At 33.2% G+C, this 3,877-nt stretch overlaps 1 protein-coding gene across 1 annotated transcript; it reads left to right on the top strand.

The window, feature by feature from the left end:
- Positions 1–403: 403 nt before the first annotated feature.
- On the top strand, positions 404–3,154 carry ATOEP16-2 (Mitochondrial import inner membrane translocase subunit Tim17/Tim22/Tim23 family protein). Its single transcript, XM_083063251.1, has 7 exons — positions 404–614; positions 780–831; positions 1,091–1,168; positions 1,480–1,511; positions 1,711–1,744; positions 2,136–2,203; positions 2,852–3,154. The coding sequence occupies exons 1-7, from the start codon at positions 477–479 to the stop codon at positions 2,993–2,995; spliced, it is 546 nt and encodes a 181-aa protein (XP_082919377.1). The 5' UTR covers positions 404–476; the 3' UTR covers positions 2,996–3,154.
- Positions 3,155–3,877: the final 723 nt, after the last annotated feature.

The following is a 3,877-nucleotide window of genomic DNA, read 5'->3' on the forward strand; positions in this document are numbered from 1 at the left end:
TATTTTTAAAATACTTTATGAATTTGTAAAGGATCCTAAATTACGCCCATTCGAACATGATCTTTGTATCTAGCTTAGACTCTGAATTTGGTGCATGCATGTGCTTGTCAAGAATCCAATATATGGAAAAATTAAACATTGGAGATGAAGTCACAGAATTAAACCTTAGGTATAGTAGAATGAATTTAGGGAGTTGATTTGGTAATTAAAATCCTTAGACGAGGACTGGGTCGAAGGGTTAAACCCCTGATTAGTAGGCAGAATGAGTGAAGAGTGAAATTTGTTATTGTTGCAAATGGGTTGCCACGAACGTCGCATTGTGGTTGTTCCAAAAGCCACGTGTGGCTGTCCCTTACACGTGTTCTCTAATCCATCCTCTTTGCTTTCTTATATCTCTTCCTACTCTCTCACCTCTCCAGTTGCTATTATCATCTTATTCCTCAAGTGAATAATCAGAATCAGTGGTATCAACTAAGATGAACCTTAACACCAGCAGTAACTTGGAGACTCGCTCTCTTCTTGATGAGCTTTGTAACTTCGACAAGAAGGGACTCTTCGACCTTGGACACCCTCTTCTCAACCGCGTCGTTGAGAGTTTTGTCAAAGCTGCTGGGGTATCTCACACTACCTTAATTTTTCTCCTTTGCATGCTGCATGCTGCATGCTGCATGCGCATCTGGAACCTTTCATTTCTATTTTTTATTTTATTTTATTTTAATTCTCTCTCTGTGTTATGGCTTGTTGGATCGTGTCTTTCCATCACTATTCATCTCTTCCAGATAGGAGCGGTTCAAGCTGTGTCCCGTGAGGCTTATTTCACAGCTGTTGAAGGTGCAATATTCCTCCACTTCCTGTTCTAATTAAATGATCATTATTATATAAATAACTTAATAATATGCATGAATTGGATTTAATTAAGATTTGATCGGAAATGTTATGTATGTTTTTCTGGTGTCTTGATCATAATAAATCAATCTTAATTTATTTTCTGTAAAAGTTTATTAAATGAGTGGAATTTGAAAAGGAGAGAGAATTATGTAATGATGGCGCATTGTTGTGCTTGATACTAATAACACATATGTATTCATAGGTACCGGGGCTGATAAGAGTGGAGCTTTGCCACCAGACCTTTCAAGTGCCAAGAAAAATCATTTGCCGGGTCTTAGAGGTACATGCCATGCTCAATTGATTTTGTATCATTGCATCTTAATTCTAATAACTGTATTGCATTACTATATCCTGATTTTGCTCTTGTTTCTTCCTCAAATGAGGTGTGGGTCCTTTTGATTATGAATATTTAAAGGATACATTGGATTTGCAAATATAGTAACACCCAAAAACAAAAAAATAAAAAAAATAAAAAAGAAATTGTGTTTTATGCCAATCTCTTCGTTGTTGTACTGAATTTATTTCTGGGGGTGGAAAGCTTCAAGTTGGCAGAGTATTGATATTTCATTCTTTTTGTTTTTGTGCATTTAGGAGAGTCCAGTAACAAATCTCTCGAGGCCATGGTGAGTTTATAATTATAATGTTACATATACCTTTCCTGCTAGAAGAATCCTTTAATGCCTTCCGTTCGTTATATCTGGCATTGATGGTGCTCAAGTGAACCAGCAATATCAATCTTGAGATAAGATAGGCGAGTCGTTGTAATCATACTATATATCCTTTAACTGTTAATTGTTTTCTTTTTTCTTGTCTCATCCTCAGGTGAAGAACACCGGCAAAGAGGCCTTGCAATGGGGTAATGAAACATTCCCTCTACCTAGCTAGGACAACATTTGCTTCTGTTATTTAAAAATGTCATTTTTCTTGAGATTGTTTTTAGTTGTGTAATAACTTCGATTTGCCACGTTTCAGGGCCCATTTGGGTATCAATATTTCTACTTTCCTCTTGCTCATGTCTGTCTTTATTCTACTACTTTTTGTCCATTTTATAAAAAAAAAAAAAGAAGTTATAATGTAAAATACACTATAACTTTTTTTTAATACAAATGATTTTTATTAAAAGGACCGGAGGTAATATTTGATAAATGGGTTTAGGTTTTTTCCAATGAAATTCCATTATTGCACAATTTCAAAGGCAAATTTCCCTATGTGGATGTAGGAATCTTAAAAGATTCTTTTGAATGCAGGAGTGGCAGCAGGAATATATTCAGGTCTCACATATGGATTGAAGGAAGCTCGCGGAGCTCATGACTGGGTATTATTTTGTTTTTCCTCTGTTTATCTAATGGGATTAAATTTAATATCTCAACCTTAATACCTTCCCCCAACAAATGTGGCATGATTATTTTGTACCTTAAACATGTGGTTAGGGTTCGGACACTTTGTATATAGAAAAAAATTCTCTAGAAAGAGTTTAACTCTGCGTATGAAAAAAACATTTGTCAGAAAGAGTTTAACTCTTTGTATGGAGAAAAGCAGAGTTTATTCTTTAAATAGATTTTAGTAACTTAAGGGATTAGTCCTTAGTTTTTGGGTAGGAATATCTTGGTTTTTTTAATAAAAAAAACCTTTATACCTTTCAGGCTTGCCTTAAATATTTGAACTTATGCGGCAGGACAACACATCTGTCTCATGCTGCACTTTTAAATAGATGGATCGAAACAACAATACTAGGATATTTTGATCCCTTCTTTTGGACCTTTTTTACCTCTATAAAATTCATTCTCTCCTCATTTTCTGTGAACAATAAAATAAAATGGACTCCCTCTTTTTAAGGGATTTTTGTTGTGCTCTGCATAGTGCCCTATATCATCTATCTGGTTTTCACAACATAATAACACCACCATCTATTATGTTAACAACAACCATAGCATGATAATCCATGTGTATATGTTTGATGCAGAAAAACAGTGCGGTTGCGGGAGCAATCACTGGGGCGACCCTTGCACTTACATTGGATGACTCCACTCATGAACAGATCGTGCAATGTGCCATCACTGGAGCTGCTATCTCCACTGCTGCAAATCTTCTCACTGGGATTTTCTAAATGCTTCCTCTGTTTGGATTTCTTTTTGAGAATAGTTACTCTTTTTTTTTTTTTTTTTTTCTTCTCAATTATGTCAGTTATAAATATCTAAGATGGACTTGCCAGCACTTCCTTTCGAATTTTTAGTTATCAGTGATAAATTTCTTGTCAGGATTTTAATTTCTACCTTTCTTTTCTATGGCAACTTTTTTTCTCCTTAATAACTCTTCATCTCCAAGAATAATCAAACTAATCAAACTAGACAAGTCATGGTTTTTTGTCCACGAATGTAACTACTAAAGTACTACTATAATAAGGATATAGATGTCCTAAGTATTGTTTAATAGGATATCTAGACAGGGCAGGATCAAATACGACGTGTCGATTTAAACTTTTACACTAAATTTCATCCATCTATTTTAGATTAAATTTACTTAATAATGGTTTTAAATCCTCACGTGCCTTAACTATTTTCTCTTATTATCATTGGTTCTTGATCGTACACGCTCCTTTTCTCTTCCATCATGATTGTTGAATCCTCTGTGACTCTCAATATATATATATATATATATATATATATATATATATATATATATATATATATATATATAATTAAGGATATCATTAAGGTCTCTCTTTATAAAGTCTTCCCCCATACATATTGGCTAGAGAATTGAACTTCCCTGTTTAAGAAATTTAACTATTTATTTAGTAATTATGGTCATTGATATCTTTTTTATAAAAGTGATTTTTTAATAAAATAAGTGGTTATATACATACACACACATATATATATATATATATATATATATATATATATATATATATATATATATATATAATTTTAAGAAAGTACCCTTTTGGATATTTTCTAATAAGTTTAATCGAACGGACTTGTTTAGG

The sequence above is a fragment of the Cajanus cajan genome, chromosome 1 (assembly GCF_000230855.2).
Source record: "Cajanus cajan strain Asha chromosome 1, NIPB_CcT2T_4, whole genome shotgun sequence".
Lineage (NCBI taxonomy): Eukaryota > Viridiplantae > Streptophyta > Magnoliopsida > Fabales > Fabaceae > Cajanus > Cajanus cajan.